This window comes from Mytilus trossulus, chromosome 6 (assembly GCF_036588685.1).
Source record: "Mytilus trossulus isolate FHL-02 chromosome 6, PNRI_Mtr1.1.1.hap1, whole genome shotgun sequence".
Lineage (NCBI taxonomy): Eukaryota > Metazoa > Mollusca > Bivalvia > Mytilida > Mytilidae > Mytilus > Mytilus trossulus.
The window spans coordinates 78,119,894-78,145,084 of NC_086378.1; the positions used below are offsets into that span (position 1 = coordinate 78,119,894).

The 25,191-nt window shown below is 31.2% G+C and overlaps 2 protein-coding genes across 4 annotated transcripts; both read left to right on the forward strand.

Annotated features, from left to right (window-relative positions):
* Nucleotides 1-3,716: 3,716 nt before the first annotated feature.
* On the forward strand, nucleotides 3,717-12,766 carry LOC134721916 (uncharacterized). Of its 3 annotated transcripts, XR_010107943.1 has the most exons (4): nucleotides 3,717-3,792; nucleotides 8,041-8,064; nucleotides 10,309-10,423; nucleotides 11,715-12,766. XR_010107943.1 is itself a non-coding variant. In XM_063585215.1 (3 exons), the coding sequence occupies exons 1-3, from the start codon at nucleotides 9,074-9,076 to the stop codon at nucleotides 11,898-11,900; spliced, it is 309 nt and encodes a 102-aa protein (XP_063441285.1). In that variant the 5' UTR covers nucleotides 9,000-9,073; the 3' UTR covers nucleotides 11,901-12,766. The 3 variants fall into 3 exon arrangements, 1 of the variants encoding a protein (XP_063441285.1); XR_010107944.1 differs by lacking the exon at nucleotides 8,041-8,064 and having other exon boundaries at nucleotides 3,737-3,792; XM_063585215.1 differs by lacking the exons at nucleotides 3,717-3,792; nucleotides 8,041-8,064 and adding an exon at nucleotides 9,000-9,081.
* A 2,081-nt stretch (nucleotides 12,767-14,847) lies between these two features.
* Nucleotides 14,848-21,851, forward strand: LOC134721915 (uncharacterized). The gene is made up of 4 exons (XM_063585214.1): nucleotides 14,848-14,954; nucleotides 17,005-17,034; nucleotides 19,026-19,128; nucleotides 21,553-21,851. The coding sequence occupies exons 2-4, from the start codon at nucleotides 17,006-17,008 to the stop codon at nucleotides 21,736-21,738; spliced, it is 318 nt and encodes a 105-aa protein (XP_063441284.1). The 5' UTR covers nucleotides 14,848-14,954; nucleotide 17,005; the 3' UTR covers nucleotides 21,739-21,851.
* The last annotated feature ends 3,340 nt before the right edge of the window (nucleotides 21,852-25,191 follow it).

Here is a 25,191-nt window from a genome sequence, read left to right on the forward strand (position 1 = left end):
ACCAAATACACGAATTTACGACATACCACTACCACATTATTGGCTGCTTTGTCGGCCGGTACAAACACAAACCGCTTTGAAAGTTCTTGAAGAATATTTCTTATTCTGGAAATAGGTGTATTATGTACTGTATTGTTTATTTCTAAATTATTTTGAAAATGTGATATTTCTCTTATCTACCACATTCATACATTTATTCAAATAAGAATCAAGAGATTTTTTACCAGATTTTCCCCGTTTACACCACTTTTTACAAAAAGAGGAAAGATCATTTTTGGTGACTTGACGACACTCTTTCCAATCTATTTTAGATTGACGGCGATATTTTGGTCCTTTTTTTAAAAAGTTTCTAACCTCTCTGTCTTGAACGATATTGAGATTCCCTGTAATAATATGACCACAAGGAACATAAACAGACTTCGACGATTCACAGTTTAAAGTTAAGGAAGTATTATTATCTATATTCACGTCTGATGTTACCGACGTATAATTAAAAATTAAACTTCTGCTGTGTTTTTTGTAAGTGTATGAAATTATATGCCTTTTTTGCTTTTTAGGTTTTGCAATGCATAAATTTCTTGTTCTATAATTTTTTTGAAGTTTTATGGGGGAGGTTTAAAGGTTTGCATTTTAAATGTTGTAGGTTGCATTTCTGTAAATACTGACAATGGAATTTCCCATAGGAACTCCTTTTTTTCGACTGAAATGTTCCACTTTCACCTTGAATTTAAAAAAAGTCATATTCTAGACAATAACATTCAAAACCAAGCAGTCAACAAAGACTCACAAAACCTTAGCAAATTTACATCAACAGTCATAAATAATAAATAAGAAAAAACTCGAACTCCACTAAAAACCGGGGTGAAATCAGGTGCTACGGAAGGGTACGCATTTCCTGCACCGTATACGGCATCCGTCGTGTTATTTCTCTGTACAGTAAAGTAAAGATGAAAGGTTATTATGACTGAGAAAGAATATCAGATATGATTTCTTACACACTTTTGTCATAATGGCCAATCAGCTCATGATTGTGACCGTAAAATTTCTTTAGCGATGATTTTAATTTGATTGATTCATAGCCCTGTCTTAGCAATTTTGGAGAAAGCAGTATTCCTCGTTCAACAAAATCAACTACCTTTGAGTAACGTATCACTTGAGACACATATACTAGAATTGATAGTACATATGCACTAAACACAAATTCAAAGGTAAAAATATAGGGCTGTGCGGCAAATTTTTTGAACGTTTATATGCTTCGAACTTCTAACAGATTAAACTAACACTGAATTTATTAACTATTTATACCTTGACTGTAATATTACCTAAGAGAAACAGCTGTATTTACAAAGTGCAACCTGTAGATCAAATGACTATTCTAAGGTTTGAAACATACTAAACATTACACTATCGAAAACTGAAAGTTCTATTATTAAAAAATAATACCTTTTCATCCGCACATTAACTAAAGTTTAATGCTTTAAAAATATGTCTGCAGTGTCAGATATGTTGAAATATGAACTTTAAATTTATTAACTGGTGAGCGTAATAATAGCTTTGTCGGAATTGTTTTTCAGATCGTTCAAATAACACGCGATTTAGTGTTTTTGAAGAAACTACACAATTCTACTTTTAAAAAAAATTATAACTTGCGCGCACACGTATAGTATGTCTATCTGTTTTTTATATTTTTATTCAAAATAGGGTCTCATACTCGAAATTAAAGGATGTGAATTAAACGGGACAATTGAATTGCTATTACAAAAAAAAAAGACTAAAGCATAATGTAAAGGGTAGACGATGATTGTTTTTTTTACAATTTTGCAAATGGAAACAGAGGTAAATTACTATCTGTCATTTTTACTTTTGTTAATACTTAGTGTCTAGCCAATTACAGACGTTCAGTTAACCAAATTGTGATCTTTCAAAGCATTTGTCCTGATCCCAATGCCCTGATGGGTATAATTCTCGTCTACCCCCTTCCTTATGATTTATATGAAAACCCTGCAATACTGTCTTCGATTTCGGATCGGACTAATAAGTTATCATAAAGTATCATGACTATAATTTAATACGCCGACGCGCGTTTTGTCTACATAAGACTCATCAGTGACGCTCAAATCGAAATAGTTATAAAGACAAACAATTACAAAGCTGAAGAGCCTTGAGAACCAAAAATCATGAAAAGTTGTGCCAAAAACGGCTATAGTAATGTATAGTGGGATAAGAAAATCCTTAGTTTATCGAAAAAGCAAAGTTTGTAACAGTAAATTTATAAAAATGACCATGTAATTGATATACATGTCAAAGACGAAGTTCTGATAACTGGGCTGGTGATACTCTCGGCGACGAAACATACACCAGCACTGGCACTAACAGTGATGCAGTATAATTACTGACCAGAAGGTAAATGATTAATTTTTCCATGTACAGTTGCTGACTACTGGGATTGTAATACCCTCTGGGACGAAATCTCCACCAGCAGTAGCATCGAACCAGTGATGTAAATAGTTACGAAAGGTACCAGGATTATAATTAAGTACGCCGATTCGCGTTTCGTCTACACAAGACTCATCAGTGACGCTCACATCCAAAACAGTTATAAAGCCAAACAAGTACAAAGTTGAAAGGCATCGATGATCAAAAATTCCAAAAAAAAGTTGTGCCAAATACGGTTATGATAATCTTTTAGTGGGATAAAAAAAATCCTTAGTTTGAAAAAAATGTGTTGAAACAGGACATTTATAAATATGACGATTTAATTGACATTCTTGTCAACACCGAAATGCTGACTACTGGGCTGGTGATACTCTCGGGGACGAAACGCCCACCAGCAGTGGCGCTTACATTGATGTAGTAGAATTACTGACCAAAAGGTACATGATTAATTTTTCAATGTACAGTTGTTAGAACTACACTCATCAAGCACTTAAGGTGGTATTGGAGTCTAAAATAAAAATGATAGAATTTGTTCATACTTTGCCAAAACGTAGTATCTGTTGATATATGTTGAAAAATATAATAAAAATGATAGGTCACCGCGCATTTTTTCAAACTACAGGACGTGACAAAATGACAAATTTTGTATGGATTGTACAGGAAAAAACACCATTTTGTGATTAGAAACTAAACAAAATGATAGAATTGTTAAATACTTAAGGAAAAGATAGCTTTTAGATAATGCTTTGAGAATATCAAAAGAAAAGATAGGGTCACCGTACGTTTTTCCCGCTAAAATACAAAATAGGAAAATTCCTAGTAGAATCCTTCAGAAAATGCACTGTTTTAGAGTTACGTCCCCTGTAAATGCCAATTTAAAAAAATAATAAAACCAACCAAAAATAATTAATATTTGCATAAATATTAATATTTATAAGTTATATTCTTATAAATTGGTTCTTTTAAATGAAAATTAACAATAAATATTTGCATTCCTGCATCAAATTTTGCTAATCTAATAGAAAATCTAGACCTTTTGTTCTCTGTTTTTTACAATCCAAGATGATGGAAGACACCCATACCACCTTAAAGTAGTATGCTGTCAATGAGACTAATAATATCATAGAGAAACGAAACTTTTTAGAGAACGTTTAGATAAATATATCCTATCTTCAATTAAAATTGTGAAGTAAAATAGAAAACATTTTTTAAAATGATGCGAGAGGTATTTCATGTCGTTTTGGGTCGTCAACCTCATAGTATTGCCTAAAATAGAAAATATCAGGTATCAGGAAGTAGACAAATTTGTGTTTGTAAATACGCAGCTTTATACGACAGACATTGATATATATATAGGTAAGTCATCTGCGTTAAAATATGAAAATCAAAAGTTATAAAAAGTGATTTGCAATCCACATCTTCATATCTGTTTGTTTCATTCAATCTTGTTACAAGAAATATCTTCCCTGTTATGGGTTACTTGAATGTGTGATTACTTACTCAGGAAAAAGACCCACTTTATGCATTTGGCTCATTATGTATCCTTGGCTTTCAAATATTTTGGATTGAGCAATTCCAGAGATGGTGATCGCAGACATTTGACTCTAAAGCTCGCGATTATTAAACTTCTATTAAGTTTATCAGTACTGGGTTTATACCGCTGCTGGTAGAACGTTAGACCCCGATGGTATCACCAGACCATTAGTGAGTGTCTTAATACTGACATGATTTATATTAGAATTTCATCCACTCTATGTTAACATATCAATAAACTATTGAAAATAAAGACCATCAGCTATGTTTTCCTAAAAAGAATTTGAACACTGATAAGATCTCCTTTAATCAATTAGTTAGTAATGTCTATGTGTGTGTTTTCATCATTTGCCTTCAAATTATTTGATTTTACGTTCACAATGAAGGTTAGTAGAAAAAAGCATTCTAGACAATTGAGGTGAATAGTTTTATTAGTGTTTTAGTGAATTGTTCTTGAACAGGACTTGTACCTATGATTTTAATAAAATTATTTATACAATCAATTATCAACCAGTTCTTCCATCTCGAGTGAATGAGATCCGAATATTCGTCAGGGTAAAGCTAAATACTTAAAAACCAAGCTTTACGAGTCGGTCTAGAAGCAGTGCCCAGTTTTTCCACTTGTATTGTATGTACTTATCTTTATCAAGGGGCAAAACGTTGGTTGTATTGATTTTGAGAGATTCCTGTTATATATGCTTGTTGTTGTATACATACGTATATGACTAAAAAAAAGATTGCAACCTTCCGAATTACTATTTACTGGAGTTAGTAATAAAATAAGCAACAAGATGGACGGCACATGAGGAGCAGGATATGCTTACCCTTCCGGACCACCTGTTCTTGTATTTGTCTGTTTGTCTAATGTTTTATTATTAGCCATGGCGTTCTCAATTCAATTTTTAATCTATGTGTTTGACTGTCCCTCTGGTATCTTTCGTCCCTCGTTTTATAAAAAATTGGGACCACTTAACAAGCTGAACGTTTTGAGATACTACTGACATTGGCATCAAATTCATTTTGCGTCCTAGATATATAGGGTGTCGGTCATAAAACCTTAATCAGTGTCAGTGTATGTAAAGTGCAGATCTTAAAATATCATTTTCACTGTATATGCCATAAATTTCTGATGTAGAATAATAAATAAACAGACGAATTTTCTTTTGATTTTTGAGAAAAACGAAGAAAATTAGTTAAAATGTATATGCTAAAAAATAAATAATACTTGTAAGACAATGTAACAGATGCGAACAGGGTTTTATCGCGCCTCAAGGCATCCAGCTGTGAAATATATACCGAAATAGGTGAATATTTAGGACTTTTCACGAACAAATTGTGCAGGTGATTTAAAACTAGCAGGTACGATGTTGTTGCAGAACAATATTCATTTCAACACAATTACTAAAGTTGTATAACGTAGAAAATGTTTTGTCATTCAGTTTTTTCATATTGAACTAAATTCCTCTATGATGCTTTCTTTATGCGAGTCAAGTTTACTGTCGAATAATGATATTATACTTTCATTTTCACTGTAGAACGATTCATAAGTATTGTATATGCGATGCATTTTCACTATATTAATTCAAATTTGTTTTATCTATTAAAGCCTAAATTGTGCCGACTTGCTCAAACAATAGATAAAGTAAGAGAAGGATTTGATAAAGTTTATCTCGTGGAGGAAACTTTAATTTTAACACTGTAATAAATTCAATAGAAATAACATTTATTTCAAATGTTTTCTATTTAATTTCTCCTAAATCGTAAGGATCTTGGTCCTTCGTTTTATTTATTCATTTCCATGACACTTCATCACTAATTACGTACATATTGATATATATTAAACCGTTGGTTTTCCCGTTTGAAAGGTTTTACACTGGAGCCCTTTATAACTTGCTGTTCTGTGTGAGCCAAGACTCCATGTTGAAGACCGTGCCTATAATGGTCTACTTTTATAAATTGCGACTCGGATGGAGAGTTGTCACATTGTCACATATGCCAGCATCTTTTATCTATCTAAAGCTTAAATCGAAACGAGACGGGAGAAAAAGGGATAATAAACCACACTACTTTCCTAACATATTTATAATGAGCTTAATATGAGTGTTGTCAAATCGTACAATTTTGCCTAACCGGTTACTCGAGTAGTAGTTCGACCGATTTACCGGTTAACCGGTAGTTTTAGTTCATGTTTGAGAGCCTTGCCTATAGTACACTACAAAAGTTCGTTTTCATAATACGATGAATTTAAAACAAAATAGAGAATGGAAATAGGGAATATATCAAAGAGACTAAAAAACCAACCAAAGAGCATCTAACAGCCAAAGGCCATCAATGAGTCTTCAACAAAGTTTGTCCTTTTGCATTATACATGTTACAAGGATTGTTTGTGAGGAATACCAGCGAAGTTTGTCTTTTATTAATCCAATATCTTTAAATATGCTATGGCGTTTGTAATATCTTCATATTAAAAAAAAACCCACTTCTTGATCTCATCAAATTAAAATGATTCTTTCTCTTTCTCTTGATGTCTCCGAAAATAAGGTAGGGTGTTTCAATTTGAAATTATTAAGCCAGTTGCATTTAGTATACATATATAAAAATTCAACTTGATTTAAGTACATGGAAGATACAATCTTATTTAAATAAGTTCTCATCACTTGCTCCTCGATTTTTTTATATGTCGCCGTGTGACATATAAAAAATCGAGAAGCAAGTGATGAGAACTAATTCTAATAAGATTGTGGAAGATATTGTGATATTTTGAGAAGCGTTTTTGTTACAAGTTTGAATAGCTATGTATTTGATGAAGAATGAATGAGGAGTTTGTATTTCAATTTGAAAATATCATAAATACTCAAGTCATCCACTAAGTTTTTTCATTTGTTGTATGTCCATTTATCACATAAATCTACAATAAAAATACCTAGCAACTTCGAAAATTCTACATCAATGATAATTGCACTAATAGTGATAATTCGTCGCATTAATGGTTAAAATGGATCGCTTTCAATAATCGATATGCTATATTATGTAGCTTTTTTATAAGACTTATTTGAACTTTGATGCTATGTTTGTACATTAAAAAGACATATCACAATGAAAATATGTTGATAGCAGTTTTCAAAGGTACGAGGATTATAATTTAGTACGCCAGACGCGCGTTTCGTCTACATAAAGACTCATCAGTGACGCTCATATCAAAATATTTATAAAGCCAAACAAGTACAAAATGGAAGAGCATTGAGGATTCAAAATACCAAAACGTTGTGCCAAATATGGCTAAGGTAATCTATAACTGAAACTTTCCTTAAAATAAATTATTTTGGTATTTTCGAAACGTAAACAAATACAGTTTCCCCATGATCCTTTATTCTACAATAGACATACTCCCATATGATAGTGAAAATGAACCAGCTGGATTCGCACTTTATTATGACGGCAGCGAAATGTTTAAATTTATATGTCAGAGAGTTAGACAAATGTTAACATTGGTTTCAAATAACAAAGTTTCACAATATTGAAAAATCGATTTTTCACAATATTTCCTGTAAAAATTGAAGCTTAATTTTAGAAAGTTATCGTATATGTAAACAATTCAAGAATAAATAGTAAATGCATGGCAACTTGAAAGATACGAATTTTAGAGGCAAATCTTGACTCATTGATATGTTTTAAAAGCATTTTCACTTACTTTAAGCATTTCGATGTGCATTTTATAATCCGACATTATCACAACTGTGTTCGTTCTGAAAGACATTGCTGAATCAAAAAGTGAAGAAAAAACATAACAATTAAGAATCTGTCAGTCACTGGTAACAAGAAACGAAAGTATATTTATTTACAGTTTGTCGCGATTTAAAAACTGTAAATGCTAGACTATATGCATACTCCGTTCACTATGCGGCCTCTTTTAATTATGCAGGCTTCTATGAGAACCATCTTTAAAAGATAAATTATGATAACTCCAATTATCATTAACGAAATCTATGCTGTTTTCACACATCATGTATGACTTCTTACATGTTACAGTAGTGGCTCTGTAATACATGCACATTGCTTGTTTTTTTTCAGAATGGACAACAATTCGTTGTTTGTGTAAGTATGGATATAGTTATGTAAATATTCGTAAAAAAGAATAATTCTGTCTGAAATGTAATGGATTAACAGTTATTTGAAATATTAAATTTTTTTCATAATATCAAAAAGATTAAAAATGTAAACCGACGCTAAAAGCAGATGCTTAAAGAATACTACTTAAGATTATTTGAAAAGTGTTTCGAAAACATTGATTAATACTTGTACTAAACCAAAGATTGTACAACATATATCAGAAGCAGAGGATTCAGCAGAAATAACACATGAGTAGTGATTTTGTTAAAGTATATCAATTTGTTCTTCTTTTATAATTTTCGTATACATATATTTCGTGTGAAGGCTTTATTGAAAATTTGACCGTAAATCATAGAAATATCATAACGATAGTGGATTGTATCCATATGGTTTACATATGTTTTTGTCGTGTGCATGTTATCATTTTTACAGGTACTTAACTGTAACACGCGCGAAAAACTATTAGTAATGTAAGGGAAGCCTTCTCTAGTTCAAAGGTATTTCTCAAGGTAGCACGATGTTTCAAATATAGCCGGAATTGAAAAAATCAATCACAAAAGAGACTTAATTATCTATCATTGTACAGTTGGTGAATTTTGCCCCTTTGATTATATCAACACATTCTAGAGTTGGTCATGGAGGCACCCTTAACATTATACATTGTAAATAGTATCAAACATGACAATATCAGCAGAGAAATTAATCAAGCTTCTGCCTCAGATATATGAACTGTGTATTTGGAAAACATCTCTCCGAAACCATCAAATTAGTCGTTCGTCCTAAACCTCTATAGACTTGATGTCAAATAGACCTTGGTGACAATCAATCCTATTCAGTTGGAGAATATAAGTCGTTCTTGCACTACCAAGATAACTCTAACAAATTCAGTGCATTGTGCTCTTTACAGACAAAACGAGCAGTTGAAGTGGCTTACCAACATACAAGTACTGACATCTTTTTACATTTGGAGCTCCAAATATCCTGCAAAGTCATAATGAAAACGTAATTACAGAACGTAAATTTCTTTGGCCAGCGCTTAACTTGGTACATAATAGACCAAGTCAAAGCCATGAGTCCGTCAAAAGAGCGAAAGTTTACATAAATAGTAATAGTATGCAATTATCTCATGTTTCCGATTCTTTTCCCCAGGTCAAATCATGAACGATTGATCATTCGCCGTATAAAGCATTATTCAGAAGTGACCTTACAGTTGACTTGTCATCTTCAGCTCTTCAAAAAGAAATAGAAACTGAAGAAGCTTTACTTCTGTTAAAAAAAGCTACGTGTGACGACATTGTCATAACAAACATTGACTAAAATCTGCAAAGAACCATCGAAAGAACATCTAATTTAAAAATTTAACAAAACTTTAGATTTTTGTTGATGATATATTGGCTCTCAATAATGACGACCTCTGTATGTACGAGAAAGAGATTTGTCTGGCCGAACTGATTTTGAATAAAGCTAAAACAAATAACGAACACTGCCCTTTCCTGCATTTTAATATCTATCTCTTTAAGGAGAAACTTAATAAAACAAGTTATGATAAGAGAGATGATTTTCACTAATTGAGGTCTGGAGCTGGCATGCTAGTCAGTGTTAATTCATGTATCAGTGTCTTTTGCTTGGATTGCATATGTTTGGTTGAATAAATATAACCCAAAGAAAGTGAGTTGTACAAGTTATTATCTTTTTCTTCAAAAATTAGTAACTTAATTCTTGAAACATGACTACAGAAAAAATGTGCTTCCAAATAATAAAGTTGATAGACTATTCGACTTTTAATGACATTGAAGCAACACATGTGAAATTGATGCAATATGTATTACCTGTATATACTTACGACCTAAACATATAGAAAGACTTGAGGCAATCACATAGCAAAATGTTGGTCCCTTGGAAATATAAACGTATGGATATTAAACCATTTACACTTTTGCCGACCGACCGAGATGTTATAATCTCTGGTAACATTGGTAAATAATGTTATTGGATATATATATATATATTGCTCATTGATGAAAAAAGAACAAAAGATAACAGATGGACATTCATACTCATCAATCAAAAATAAATCGACAAAGCAATGGCTAACTAGTGTGTTTGAAGTTTAAATGTACACGAAACATACTTACATTCAATGTAATTCACCGAATTTTTCATGAAATTGAAAAAAATCATATGTGTAGTCGTAAGATAAAATACTCTATTTAGCGTAACTTTTTTCAGGGTAATTTTTATAGTGCTCATCTTTAAAATTTGTTGTTGGGGAGCTATTTGTTATCGAATAAGATGGTCAAACAGATTCGGAATTAAACGAACCACAATTATACATCGGACTGTGGTAAGTAAATATATTGGTGAAACATCTAAATTAACATTGAAAAATAACATTTCTGACCCATAACTAAATGTGCATAAAAATCATGAAAAATTATCTAAACTAAAGTGCCTTATTTATAATATATGTTTGGTCGTCGTATTCTAAAACTTTATTTGCGTTTGGTGTACTTTAGATAGAATTAATTATATACACGGAAAGTTTAACACAAGTATTTATAAATGTAATATTTACAAATACAACACGAACTATAAAAAAAAACGTATAGTTCATCTTTTGCATGTCAAGCTATGTGACATTTTTCTTTTCTTTCAGATTATATATCTACACTTTTAGAAACTTAGTTAATTTGGTAATTGAAGACACCTAATGGATGTGTTGTTCAGTATAATAAAACATCTCATGACTGAGTGAAAAAACAGTATACACCTATTGACTGGGTGTAAGGGTAATAGCAAGTTTGTTTTCCCTTCGCATACCAACTATTGCTCTCGGCTTTGCCTCAAGCTATAGTTGGTATTGCCTCGAGCAATAGTTGATATCTCAGGACAATAAACTTGATAGTACCCTAACACACAGTCAATAGGTGTATACTATTTTTTCACTCACATCACGTTACACGTGCGATCGGTTCTTACCTTAATTAAGGATTATTGCAAATTTTTGTACCGAAGTTCAGTGGTTTTCCCAGAGCACTCCTGCTTTTTATTGCAAAAAAATTGTGCGGATAGCTACCAAATGTATCAGGCTTATAATTTGATACGCTAGACGCGCGTTTCGTCTACATTGGACTCTTCAATGACAATCAGATCAAAATAGTTAGAAAGCCAAACCAAGAACAGTTGAAGAGCATTGTGGAACGGAAATTCCATAAAATTGTTCCAGATCGGATAACACTTGGTGAAAGTGGCGTTAAACACAAAACAATCATTTAATCAATTTTAATTGAGAAATGACATACAATATTAATAAACAAAAAAATAGGAAATATATTTGCAAGTACATATCTATAACCGTTTTTTTTTTTTTAAATAATCGAATATCAATACACATATTTGTTTTTGTATCCTTCACTTGGTATCATACATAAACATTTGAACTAATTTTTCAATGCAATGGGTTTAAAGGAAACACTTAAAATGTTGATGAATCTTGATATTGCTTTTATGTTTGCCAGTTAACTTTATCAATAATACCATACAAATAGATTCAACCCGTTTTCATTTCAAAAGTCACAAAAAGAAAATTAAGACCTCTTTCCAGTGTGAGTTATACATATCTATTTTTTTTATAGATTCAAGAGCCTGTTGAAAATGGTATTTCTGGTATAGAAAACCCTGGATATTTGCAGCAGCCTCTAGCTTATACCGATACAACCAGTCCAAACCAAAGACAATCGTCGGTACAGCCATTATCCGAGCAAATGACCAAAGCACCGTACTATGCAGAACAGTATAATCTGGGTGCATCGCGTTATTAGTGTATTTAAGTTGGATGATTACGAAGGTTTTGCTTGTTAATACTTCCCATTCACTTTTATTCAAAATATTTTGCTTCTCACTAATGTATTGTTATAATTGACACCATTAATAATTGTAGTTTCTACCGTATAACGCGTTATTTTCGCGGGTGTGCAATATCGCAATTTTCTGTAAATAAGGTATACGAAATATTTTGGCGTTTATTATTTTCAAGTTTGCGGGTTTAAAACTTTTATCAATAATTTTGCATTTACACTTTATTTTGGTGATTTCTATCCATCCGCAAATATCAGCGAAAATGTACAGTCTGCAAAAATAACCCGCTATACGGTATGCAATTATCATCAAACAAAGTCAAACGAATCTACTTGTGATATGTATCTACATTAATGTAAGGGATTAAGATGCATATAGATTTACCACTTACTTTGTATAAAGCATTTATTATTTTGTAATTATCTTAAGGGTTTCAATGCACATATGTTTCATACAAATGGTCAGAAAGATTATTCAAAGAAAAAAGAAATTAGTTTACAAATATAAACACTGATTTCGAAATATAGAAAAAAAAAGTACATCTATCATTCTGCTTGAAATAACATTTGATATTTCGATATCTTTATGTCGTTTTAAATTGTATTTGTACAAGTAATAGATAACTTGTATTTAAAAAATATAATTACATTCAATAACCTGTAAATATGATACCATGTACCATATCAGTATTATATTTTAACATCTATTAATATTTTCAAAATGCTGTTTATACACTTGCTTTCTTCTTGCGTGAGTCTTATGTCGTAGGGCACCTTCAATAAAACATTCAATCATCATTTGTAATATAATAAAATAATCAGATACAATCGCAATAATCAATTTCACCTGTAACATTACTGAGGATTTATTATTATTCGTTAGATGTCAATTTTTGTGGGTTTTGTGGAAACAGGTGAACCACGAGTTAAAATTTTCAACGAACAACGTATTTTAAATAAACTTTGTATACAGATATTGACAAAACCACAAAATCAAATATCCACGAATATGCAAGTTGTCAGCAATCCACGAATATTGTTACGAATAAAATAAATCCACAGTATTGAAGCGTTTAATCATGATGATAAAAAATATGATATATAATGACTGACTTTTAATATTTTGAACCTGAACAAAACAGACAAATTTGGATTACTGTAGTGTTATACATGTTAATCCTTTCACTTACTAATGTCATGTAATCTTTTCTTAAATGTGTTCAAAACTTGTAAAATGAATCAATTTAAAACCGCAAAATGTCTTAAATAATTATGACATTCATTTTTACACTGTAAACATATCAAAACGATATTTATAATATTACTTCTTTAATTTAAAAAAAAACCCCAAACCCTTGTACTTTTATATTTACAAGTTTGTGTTTAAACCATAGCCATGTTAAACAATACGTAAAGACTTATTTTGATGATCAATGAACAGAAAATATACTGTTAGGGTAAGCTAGCTATTAAACCGGGTTTTTATCCACCATTTTCTAAATAATAGAAAACATGTTACAAGTGAGGAATATTAAAGTTGTTATCAATTCGTTTGATGGGTTTGAGCTTTTGATTTTGCCATTGATTAGAGACCTTCCTTTTTGAATTTTCCTCGGAGCTCAGTACTTTTATGATTTAAATTTTTGCTGAAATTTGTAACTGCTGCTTAGTTACACTTTATCGCGGTTTGAATGAGAGTGTAGGACATTGAGTATCGCATAAAAGTTTATAGAAATTTTCTTGAAAGAACATATTTCTAAAATATATCTACACATTAAGCCAGATAATTTGGATGTGCAGAATCCCTTAGTAATGATATTTTTCGAAAGATCGCAGATATGTTACACGAATTAGTGTTTTTGAAGAAAATACTCAATGCTACTTCTTGTAGTTGTACGTATATTTTACTTTTTTGTGTGTTTTTTTTTATTTACAATATGGTTCAATATTTTAAAGTCAAAAATGTAAAAGAACCGGAAAAATTCAATAGCTGTATGACCAAAAGGACAAAAACAGAACAGCAAAAAAAAGGGTATACAAATCAAATGTTTTTTTTTTTTATACTTTTGCAAATTGATATAAATGTAAATTACTCCCTATTAGTGTTTTTGTGTTGGTTAAAAACATAATGTCTAGCCGATTACATGCGTCATATTTTCGATTTGTGATCTTTTAGAGTATTTGTGAGAATTCCAACGCCTGGAAGGATATGAATCACGCCTACCCCTTTTCGTATCACTTATATGAAAACCATACGTACGGTCTTCTATTTCCGATCGGAATATATCTTTAGCGTTGTAACAATATTACCCGTGGTGTGGTGGTTAGTGCATCAGACTATTAACACAAAGGTTCCTGGTTCGATTCTGGTTCCGGGATTAAAAATTTCAGGGACTCAATTTTCGGCTCTCCCTTGACACCATTTGCGAGGATCGTCTTGAAGAAACGATGGTTGTCCGTCGGAAAGGGACGATAACAGGCTGACCCATGTTCAGAGAAAGCCATGTCTCTTGCACGTTTAAGACACGCTTGTAGATATAAACAAAGAGCAGGCTAATGCCGCTACAAGGCAGCACTCGCATCCACAAATTGGAAAGGGATTAATATAAATGGCAAAACTTGTTTCACAATCCACTATAAAAAAATATGTTTAAACTAACAGTATTACGAGTCAAGGGATACATGATTTTTTTTTTTAATGTTCAACTGAAACTATCATGATTGCTTGAACTACACAAGAACGTTAAATACGATGTTGACGATAAAATATTCAGGTAGAAATAAAACGGCAATTTTTAGTGAACGTTTAAATTTTATCAAATCTTTAAGTTAAATTCTAAAGTTAAAAAGAAAATACATTATTAAATGATGCAAAAGGTATTTCATGTGGTTTTGGGTCGTTAACTTCATTGTATTGCTTGCGCAAACTGGAAAATATAAGGTATCAGGAAGTAGACAAATTAGTGTTTTGTAAAACCTAAATACGCAGTTTTGTACGACAAACTTTGATAAATAAAGGTAAGTCATCTGCCTTAATTAATTTACAAAAGATATAAGATCAAAATGAAAAAAAACGTGATTCGAAATATTCCTCTTCATATTTATTTGCTTCATTCGTTCTTGTTAAAAGAAATATCTTCTTTGTTATGGGTTAATTGAATATATGATTACTTCCTCAGGAAAACATGACATTAGAAAGATGTACCTCTATTTTTCTGGTTCATGACGTTTTGAGTTTTTCTTATACTTGCCTTTCAAAAACTTTTGTTGGAGCGTCTCCGAAAAAGTTAAACACAGAAAGGTGATTCGGACGCATTCAATTGATAAACTTAAATGGAGTTAACTTGTACTTGGTAAATACCGCTGACGGTAGATTGTTAACCCTGTGAGTATCATTATCTCATTTAAGTCAGTGTTTCGATACTTTTTTGATTTATAAAACAACTTAGCATACCATTAGAGATTTGGAAAATTAAGGATCCTCATGCTAAGTTATCTTGAAATAAATTTAACTCTCTTCAATCACTTAGTTCTTTATGTCTGTGTACATCCTTTACCTTTAAATGATTGGATATTTTTGTTCATAATGGAGAAAAGTTAATTCAGAAAAACAAGCGTGAATAAAGTTTTATTTTTGTTCAATTAAAGTGAGTACTTGGTTGTTCTTGAACAAGACTTGTACTAATGATTTCATTTAAATATTTATCATACCATCTCAAGTAAAACTGAATACTGAATACTTAAACAAAGCTTTGATATTCGGCCTAGATCTAATCACAGAGCTTACTCGTTCCCTATGTATCCCTTTATATTTGTTTGGACTTATCTTCATCTAGGGGCCTATCTATGGTGGATAACGTGCTCTGTTGTAATGTTTAACATTTTGAGTACTTACTGCTACGTCTTGTTGTTGTTGTATTCATACTAATATCCCATTAACTTGTTCTTTTCATGATATAATGCATTGATTGTCACTTGATGTTACAAAATAACATAAAAAGGCCGTTATTCTGTATAATGAACCCAGGACTCCAGAATTTGTTATGCTAATTTCAATAAAATCTCAAAAGGAAATTTTTTGTAGTGGTCCACATTTTTTGTGAGCTATATTTTTATAAGATTATTGTATAATATTTAGAAAATGCCTGTACCAAGTCAGGAATGTGACAGTTATTTTCCATTCGATTGATATGTTTTTTCATTTGATTAGTCACTTTCCATTTTGAATTTTCCTCGGAGTATAATATGTTTGTGATTTTACTTTTTATTTTACCCAATTACAGTATTACACGAGAATCTATCGAAGTACAAAATGTTTCCTCGAAGCACCAAGACCCGTACTTTAATTGGTTAAATGCTGTGTTTGAGTTCAATATTCGTGTTCGAAATTCTTATAACAAGCAGAGTCTGAAAGATTTAAATCCATGATGTACGGGAGTAATCTTTTGTTATTCGTCTCATTGGACACACGAAAACATCAGTTTTGAAGAACACTCTGTCCCAAAGTAACGCACAAATGTAAACATTTTAAAGGTTTGCATGTTTTTACAATCTTTGCAATAACATTTTTAGCTTTGTGTCAGAAAGTAATCGTTTGTGTAGAAAACAATTTATCAAGAATAAACAGTATATGCATGGCGTATTGAGAGATAATAGTTTAAGTGGTAAAGCTGATTATATTAAAGGCATTTTCTTCTTACCATAAACATGATTTTTGAATTCTATGATTAGTTATTATCACAACTGTGTGTTCGTTCCTAACGACATTTCTGAATTAAAAAAAAAATTGAAAAAGCACGACAATCTGGAAGTTGTCTGTCACTGGTATCACAAAACAAAAATATAATCATTCACTTTTTCTCTCGAAGGAATAAGTGTAAAAGCACCATTACATCAATAATCCGTTATTTTTAGGTGATCACTATGAGACCTGGTATAATTATACACGCCTGTCATTTAAACATACGAAATCTATGTTGTTTCACACATCATGTATGAAATATTATACGTTGCAATAATGGTTGTTATTCGCTGTTTTGTATTACACACATATTGTTTGTTATTTCAGAATGGGAGACGAAAGTTTTCCATTGTTTGTGTAAGTATGAATGTTGTCATGTTTTAAAAATATTCGAATGTAAAAATATTTCTGTTTGAAATGTAATGGAACATTGCTGCCTCGAAATGAATATATAGTTATCTAAAATATCAAGATTTTTACCAATATCAAAAAGATTTTAAATGTATACCGACCCTAAAAAGCAAATGCAGATGAAATTGTCATTTTTATGAATTTACTGTCTGCAAAGATATATATTATTCGCAATACTAAGGCTTTTCTAAACCCAGTCATAGATTACTTTAGTCGTATTTGGCACAACCTTTTAGGAATTTTGAATTCTCAATGCTATTCAACTTTGTTCTCGTTTTGGTTTTCTAACTATTTTGATCTGGGCGTCACTGATGAGCCCTTTGTAGACGAAGCGGTGTATCAAATTATAAGCCTGGTACCTTGGATAACTATATACTGAATCATTTGAATAGCAATTTGAAAACATTAAGACTTAAGCTGAAAAAAATAATACAAAATTAATAAGACGTAGAGGATCCGAGTAGAATAACAAACGAGCAACCCCAGTCTCGAGTTTGTTATCGTATCCGAATTCCTACTTCGTTTAACAATTCTCGTTTATAAACTGTTTCGTGTGAAACGTTTGTCGAAGATTTGACCATTAATCATAGGAATGCCATAATGACAGTGGATTGTATCGATACGGTTCCAATATGTTTATAATATCCAAATGAATGAATATTAGTTAATTACTACTGGATATATACACTATGCTTATAACAGATAGTGAAATTTATTTCTGTTTCCACCATATGGTCATACGTTGGATTGTTTTAATACCTCAAAGTATGATTCTTTGTCAGAAAGTAAGGTTGAGCCTCTTGTACGGCTATAAGAGTTAATAAAGAAAAACGTGTAAATTCGAACCCTAATATAACATTTGCTTAAGACTGGTAGAAACAATTAATAAGCTAAAGGTAAGATATGTTGTTAAATTAATTGTTGCTGACTTTGAAGGTTGAAAAAATTAACATCATTTAAACTGAATTCTTGAAACATGACATACAGAAAGAAAAACAAAACCAAAAAATCAAGTTGATGAATATCCTACTATATATTTAATTGAACGAAAATATGTGTAATAACCGCAACATGTGTTACCTGCATATAATCACGACCTAAATATATGAAAAGACTTTAGGCACTGTATGCACAAATTGTATATCGAAATATGGTTCCCTTGGAAATAATCGTGAAAAGTATGAAAGTAAATTTCATTAATTGTGTTGGAATGAAAATCAAACTAGGGCTATACTGAACAAAATATCATTCCAAAAAAATTCCATAAGCAAGCTCTAACTTTTATCATTGTCCCAATCCTGATATATATGGTGAGTTTATTTATATACTTTATCAGTGGGAAATTTTATTCTCAATGAATCGCCTTTACTATTGCAGTACCATGTCATTAACTATTTCATGTAGGTAGATTTATTAGAACTCTCAAGGATAGAAAACCATTTGTATTATTGCCGACTAAGCTGTAATTGATAATCTCAGGTAATATGGATAAAGAATGTTATTAGACATTTTGTTTTTTGTTAAAAAGAAGTTTGATTAGGATTAAGGTATTTTATCTTAAGAGTGTTTTAAAAGTTTAAATGCAAGAAAAAAAAAAAAAAAAAAAAAAAGCATACTGTGAATTCATCATTATCCGTTGGATATATACCATTTGTGGTTTTCGTAGGTACAAGTGAACAACGATTTTAAATATTCAACGAATTACAAATTTTGTAAAGGGTTGTATACAGACTTTGGCAAAAACCACTAAATTACATTTCCACGATAAAAGCAAGTTTTCTACAAAAATTGGTACCCACGAATATAAATGAATTCATAGTATTTAGATTTATATGTTAGTTAAAGAAGTCGTTCATGCAATTTGTAATAAATGATCAACACAAATAAAATGTGTAGTTGTAAGATAAAATACTCCATTTAATGTAACTCTTTTTCAGGGTACTTCCTATTGTGCTCATAATAAAAATAGGTTTCTGGGTAGCTGTTTGTTATAGATGTTCAAACAGGCCTGCACGAACCACAGTTATTCAACGCACAGTGGTAAGTTAGTGTATCGCTGAATCATCTGAGATAACCTCTTTTTTTTTTATAGATTTTTTGTTTTAGTAAAAACGAAATGTGCCCCTCAGAAAAGAAACTTGAACTCATGTTTCATGTGCAATGAAAACCCTAATTTTGAATATTTACTTTTCAAAATTGTCCTGAACATTTGAATGTACGGAAAAATTTGTAGTAAGTTTTTCATCAATTAGTTTATTAAATTTTTAAAACTTTCGTAGGTTATATAAGTCGTCTTTAGATAGATTTGGCTTTTATTTTTCAACCATGGTCCTAAATTCGCATCTAGCACGTTACTGGTGCTCTCGGCTCATACCTTAATTACTTAGGGAAATCGGTTTTCCATCCGAAGGTGAGCACTCCGACTTCCTCCTGCAATAAATAGTGCTCCTAGAATTGCAACTTTAAATTCGTGCCAGACGAGCGTTTCGTCTTCAAAAGACTCGTCAGTGACTCTCGGAAGTGGCGTTTAACATAAAACAATAAATTATTTGATTATCTTTTATTACAATTTGGAACTAATTAGAAATTCAAAAGATTCAGAAATGATATACAATATCAAAGATCAAAAGCTTGAACTATATATTTGTAAATACAGATCTATTACAATATTTAAAAAAAGTAATGCATTTTCGATTTCTTTATAATCTACCGAGTTCTTATACATACATTTGTAAATATACTTTTATGTTAAAAAACTAGGTATCATATGTACTCATATAAACTCATTTACAATGCAAATGATTTAAAGTAAACACTTAAATTGTTGATAAACTTGATATTGCTTATAAAAAAGTTGAGAATGGAAATTTGGAATGTGTCAAAGAGACAACAACCCAACCATAGAACAGACAACACCAGAAGGTCATCAACAGGTTTTCAATGCAGTCAAAAACTCTAGCACCCGGATGCGTCCTTCAGATGGCCCCTTAACAAATATCTATACTAGTTCAGTGATAATGGACGTCATACTAGACTCCGAATTATACATAAGAAAGTAAAATTAGAAAAAAAACACATGTTTTGAGAGATTTCAGTCCTCCCCTGTAACTCTAGCCAATGAAGAAAAGTAAACGAATAACAATACGCACAGTAAAATTCAGTTCAATAAAAGTCCGAGTCTGATGTCCGAGGAGGCAACAAAAGAAAATAAACAAGATAACAAAAATACATAAATGACATCAGACTACTAGCAGTAACTGACATGCCAGCTTCAGACCTAAAATTCAACTGGTTGAAAGATTGTGTATTCATCATATGAAAATCAGGCACAATGCCTTTGCTAGGTGTTTCGTATTATACCAACATAAAATATAAGAGAAGAACATAACCCGTGTTATGCCAATAGCTGGTTTTTGAATAAATGTGTTTAGTTGCGATGCAAAGATCCTTTAAATGAATCAATAGTAAAGCCAAAATATGCAGTCGTTTATGACCTGACAACATTATCGTTACTATATCCTTTCTTAAAGGTTTTTGTTAGCTTCTGAGGTGAATACTGACATGTTTGTGCTTGGTAAAGAATATTAACATGTAAGATTGGATGTGAAATACTTGAACGTATAAGATGTCAGCATGAGTTATATTTTTGAATGATGTCCTTGAACCGATGTTCTGACTAGTGAGAAAACCCAGGTGTTATAATTATTCAGTAATACATAATTTTCTCTTGCTAAAATCTAAGTAGTCGTTACATACCAGAGCGAATCGTACACGTTGAGATATATAAACACCGTAAGACGGGGACAAGTGAACGTCATCATCTAAAAACGGATAACTAACAATAGGAAATGAAATATCATCTCTTTTATCATATATATTTGTATTAAGCTTTCCGTAACTGATATAGATATCAATATCGAGGAAAGGGCAGTGGTCATTGTTAGTATTATGTTTATATAAAGTAAGTTCAACATGATAAATTTCTCAAGTATACATAATGAAGTCGTATTGAGAACCAATATATCATCCAAATATCTAAAAGTATTATTAATTTTTTTTTATCAGATGTTGTTTCGATGAGACTTTGCTGATTTTAGTCATAAATTGTAAATCATAGCAATACAAAAACAGGTCCGCAATAAGTGGTGCATATTAAGTCCGCATTAGAATCCCGATAACTTGACGATATACGGATTCTTCAAAGCGAAGAAAATGTTATCTAGTGAATATTCAAGGGCAGATATAGTTTCCAAGCATGTTTCGATTGACAAAGTTCTTTTGTTTATTGCTACTAAAAATGACACACAAGAGTTTGATCATATGCATTAGCATTCTGACTAATTAAATGTCTGTCAGGTTACATTAACAATATGACCATACTTGATCCGTATTCATGTCAAAAGCGACAAGAAGGTCAATACCTAATTATTACCTCTGTTCATACATATTTATTTATTTTATTAGATTCAAGGGCCTGTTGAAAATGGTATAACTGGTATAGAAAATCCTGGATATTTACAGCAGCCTCCAGCTTATACCGATGCAACTGGATCAAACCCAAGACAAGCATCGGTACCTCCATCATACGAGCAAATGACCAAAGGACTGTACTTTGCAGAAGATTATGGTCAGGGTGCATCGCGTTATTAGTGTATTTAAGTTTGATGAATACGAATGTTATTGCTTGTGAATACTTACCATTAACCTTTATTTGAATGATTTTGCTTTAAGCTTTTATTTATGACAATAAAGGACAAATAATAGTTGTAGTTTATATTCAATAATGATTTACCACTAACTTGTTTAAAGCATTTATCATTTTGCATTCATTTATAGGGTTTCAATACACATATGGTGCATACAAAATCGACAGAAAGTTTGTTAAAGGTATAGAAATAAGTTTACAAATATCAATACTACTTTAAAAAAATAGAAATAAGTTTACAAATATATATTTGTATCAATTTGTAAAAAAAAAAGTAGAAATAAGTTACAAATATATATATTAATTTGCAATTTTTTTAAAAATACATCTTCTTTTTTGCATGAATTTACAATTGATATTTTAAGTCACATACTGCATCAATATTGATTTTTTACGACTGTCAATATTTTCAGAAATGCTGTTTTTACACTTGTTGTCTTCTTTCAAACACGAGATTACCAAAGTTACACATGTATAATGTAGTAGGACACCTTCAAGTGTCAGCAATCATAAAATATTTCCTTTTCATTCTACAATATCTTATGTTAGTTGACATATAACATAATTCTAACACTGAAAAAGACTTGTTTTTTATTATTATTATTAAAAATGCTATTTTGTCTTAATTTATCTACCTGAATAGAATACTAAACTAGAAAAGTAAACGCATAACAATACGCACGTTAAAATTTAGTTCAAGAGAAGTCCGAGTCTGATTTCAGAAGATGTAACCAAAGAAAATAAACAAAATAACAAAAATAAATTAGACATTGACTACTAGCAGTTAACTGTCATGCCAGCTCCTGACTTCAATTAAACTGGTTGGAAGATTATGTCTTCGTCATATGAATATCAGGCTCAATCCTTCCTGTTAGGGATTTAGTATCATTCCATCCTAAAATATATGAAAAGAACATAACCCGTGTCATGCCAACAACTGGTTTTTATATAAATGTGTATAGTTCCGATGCAAATACCATATATTAAGTGAATCAATATTAAAGCCAAAGTATGCGATTTGTAATGACTTTACAACAGTATTTATTGTTAGTATTAGCTTTATTGAAAGTAAGTTCAACAGGATAAATTTCTTTGGTATACATACTGAAGTCGTCATTATTTTGATCCTAAATATCATTCAAAAGTCTTTATAAATGTCATGCATCCGAAGCGCTTTTCTGGATATAACTTCATCAGGAATGCCTAAGCCCAACATTTGAAAACAGAAATGTAAAATATCCCATCATTGGAAAAGCGATATGACCAAAAAAATACTGCAAATGTAAAGGGAAGCAAACACTTTCTTTTTATTCTATTCTACGTGAAAAGAGACTGGATTGTTTTTACTTCATGCAAATTTTGGACATGTTAAGTAGTTAACGTCCGATTCACACCGCCCTCAAAGTAGAAAGTATGCAAACAGTTCTTAATCCTTGATGCAATTGCTGCTAAAATTGATTCTATTAGTTGAGAAAGAGGTTTTGTGGAGCACCTTGGTTAGTAGATACATATATGAAGATGTGGTATGAGTGCCAATGAGACAACCAATCACTTTGCAGAGAACATGGAGCAGTATATTTTGCAAAGTTTGGTTCTCAGTATCTTGGCCAACCGGATTACATATGAAAAGAACACTAGATGATAACGTCTACTTTGAGTGCAAGTTTATGCAAACATGTGCAGAAGTGAATAATTTCGATGTATGATACATGTACATTATATGCAAAATGCTTGAATTTTTAACAAAATCATTAAAATGTCGTATATCAACAACAAAAAAGGCGAATAATACAAAAGAGACGTGCAAACTCAGAAGTAAATGTAAAATACATAAGTAAGAAAAACAACTGACAAAGCAATGGCGGGTTAAATAAAAAATAAATAAACAGACTAATAAAATGACAAACAAAAGACTGAGCAACACGAACTAGGGCGGTCGAATGTGCACCGGAAGAATAATCAGACGAAGCTCCTAGTGTGGTACATTAATAAATTTTACATTTGTGAACATGCTGTTGCTTGTACTTTTGTCACACGTTATGGTTAGCCAATAGAATTGTTACGAAAACATAATTTTTAATCAAAGATCCACATTCTTGTACTTTATTGAGTAAGACAAAAGACTGATATAAAAGCTTAAGTTATTTCCCCTTCAAGACGAAAAGATTTAATATATTGATTATATGTATACTCGACAATTAAAAGCGAAAAAAAAAACGAGAGGTGCAGGGAAATTTAATGATGTATGAGAAAAAGCACATGAAGACCTAGTAAACAAAAGGGGTAGAAAAAATACCAAAAGTCAACACGAAAAATGAGATTGAATGTCAAATGATATATTTTGCCTATGTTTTGTCTGATGCTGTTTAAACCGTTATTGCTTGGATATTTCAAAATTTACTATGATAATATTTGAGAAAGATTCTTTATAAATTATATTTACTAGCTTGGTTGACGAAAGCCTCTTTGGACTAACAGTCAACAGCAATTGTTCAACATAGTGCATTAGATAAAAGAAAAAGCATTTTATTGATTTTATGCGTCCGAAGCGCTTCTGATGAGTTACCTCAATGCAACACAGATTAATATTCAAAACCCTTGAAAGACGAGGATGTGTGGAAGTTACGAAAAGCAGTTGCCAACGAACTAATTATACAGTGTCTGTGTATATAAGAAACAAATTAGGTCTTTCAAAAATATACTAACAGTTAAAAGATGAGGTTTTTTGAAACGCCTTAATTACACGTGTAAACATATATCATTAAAAGGTGTATTTAAAGTCATAAGAAACGAGTGACCGGTGAAAAAGTTCTTCCAACTCTTGAACCAATCCATACAAACATCATAAATTTAGTCTTCTGTGCACGAATTTATCATTTTTTTCGTGCAAATTTCGTATAATTGTCAATTTTTTTTCAATATGTCAGTGTTGTTATGAAAATTTGGCAGATAATTAAAGTTCGTGTTTGAAGCCGAAGTTTAACGATTGTCACCTGTTAACAATCGACAAAAAATCAACAAAAAAGCATGGAAATTGAGCACGTGTTTAACATGTAAATTCAGATAATAGTTTATTTTAAGGACATCCATGCGTATTGTGATCACCGTATTTATACGAGATGGGTCACACTGAGATCACTTTGCATACGGAAAATATGTCGAAGGAATTGGAAGCAATAAAAAAAAAATAAACTTCTTCTAAATATGAATAAATTAAAGAATTTTCTTCAGAAAAAAATTATTATACATAAGTTTTATAATGAAAACTATCCATTGATTTATAAAAAAAAACATATGCATTATTTTGTTTTGATTTGAGGTTTCCTATGACTTTAAGATATCCAAATACATGACCTGTTCATGATAGTTTGTAGAAATAATTGGTAACAACATGAAAA